Genomic DNA, 1670 nt, shown 5'->3' with positions numbered 1-1670 from the left:
TTCTTCCTACAAACCGAAACCACCGGTTTTGGAAGCGTGGGCATCACTAAATGTAATGCGACTTTGACTTTAAAAACGGACCAAAAGATGGCCTTAAAACCGTGCAAAATCCAAGCGTTTCAATTGGCGACAGAAATTTGACTATATACTTGCTTAACTCAAGCCATCTAAATATATTCATAACTTCTTTCCTAAGCAAGCAATTCTTAAATATAATTAAATGTTTTATATGTATAAGGGTAGTATAGTATATGTAAAAAATATACTATATTTAAGTGAAAATATAAAACAATCTACAATTACTAATTTAACCCCATTATGGCATTGCCATTTTGTCTTTAAATAATTTCTCATTATCTAAATCTAGTTATTTAACTGACTAAAGATATTATTCTAAATTTGAAAGGTTATTAAATAATAGTAAAGTTATTATTCTAAATTTGAAAGACTATTAAATAATTGTAGTTAGTACTCTGAGATAATCTCCTATTAAATTCGATGTGTTCGACTGAAGTAAATAAATTAGTTGCACAACAGGGAGAATGAGGTATATAACATAAATGACAAGGATTCGAACTCATGGACAATGACTTACTCCATTGGTGATGACACCTATTTGTGTGGATGTAAAAAGTTTGAGAAACTTGGTGTAATGTGCAACCATATATGTTATGTGTTGAAATATAAGTTTGTTAGGTTGATACCCGAGAAGTTGCATGGAGGAAGATGGTTGAAGTCACAATTTGTGAAGCCAATACATGGAGGTTTTTCTGATGATCAAGAAATACACCTTGTTGTGGACGAGAAGAAGATTGCATTTAAAAACTTGTATGCATTATCATTTGAAATAATACAAAGTATTGAAGGGAACATTGACCAAATCAATGCATTTACTACAATTATTGAAGCAGGTCAGAAGCAGCTTCTTAGAGAAGGTGTTATCATGTCTTCCACAGAGAAGAGAGCATTGATCGAGAACTTCTATGGCTCACAAGTTCTGAACTTTATTGAAGTTTATCATCCGGGTGTTGTCAGTATAAAGGGAAGTGGAAGTAGGAAGAAATCGAAGAAATCGAAGAAAGAGTCAGCAATGAAGTTATCAATGAAACCATGTCGAAAATGTAGAAACTGCCATGAGATTGGACATCATGATCCGAGGAACTGCAAAAAAGGTGAAAGAGAATACGAAACAGAGGCAGTGATATCTGGACACAAATAGTCCACTTCGTAGCATTTTTAGTGCAGTTATGACTCATTTTTAGTTCACTTTTGAGGGATTTTTATCTCATTGCAAACTTGTGGACAGCTCAACTGCAAATAAGTTCACTTTTATATGTGTTTGTTTCACTATTTACAAGTCTTTAGTTCACTTATTAGATGTTTTGGTTAATTTATAGTGAGCATATATTTGTAGTAAAGTTGAAATACTATATAGTGTAGTAACTCTTTATTAGAGTGAAGTAAAACTGATCTATGGTGATAATCACGATCCCTTAAAAAATATTGGTAATCATTTGAATATGCTCTGAAGTAAATATGTTTTATAGTGAAGTAAATACTGATTACAATGTACTGTTTTTCATTTTAGTGAGGTATATTGAGCATGAAGTGATGTATATTGTACATGCAGTGAAGTATATTCTGCATGCCTTATAGTTTACTGCTTTATC

The 1670-nt window shown here is 32.0% G+C and overlaps 1 protein-coding gene across 1 annotated transcript; it reads left to right on the top strand.

The window, feature by feature from the left end:
- The first annotated feature begins 586 nt into the window (after positions 1-586).
- Positions 587-1219, top strand: LOC121764275. The gene has a single exon (XM_042160321.1). The coding sequence runs from the start codon at positions 587-589 to the stop codon at positions 1217-1219; it is 633 nt and encodes a 210-aa protein (XP_042016255.1).
- Positions 1220-1670: the final 451 nt, after the last annotated feature.

The sequence above is a fragment of the Salvia splendens genome, chromosome 14, assembly GCF_004379255.2.
Source record: "Salvia splendens isolate huo1 chromosome 14, SspV2, whole genome shotgun sequence".
NCBI lineage: Eukaryota > Viridiplantae > Streptophyta > Magnoliopsida > Lamiales > Lamiaceae > Salvia > Salvia splendens.
Note: the sequence above shows the minus strand (reverse complement) of the source record. Positions and strands in the feature narration are given on the sequence as shown.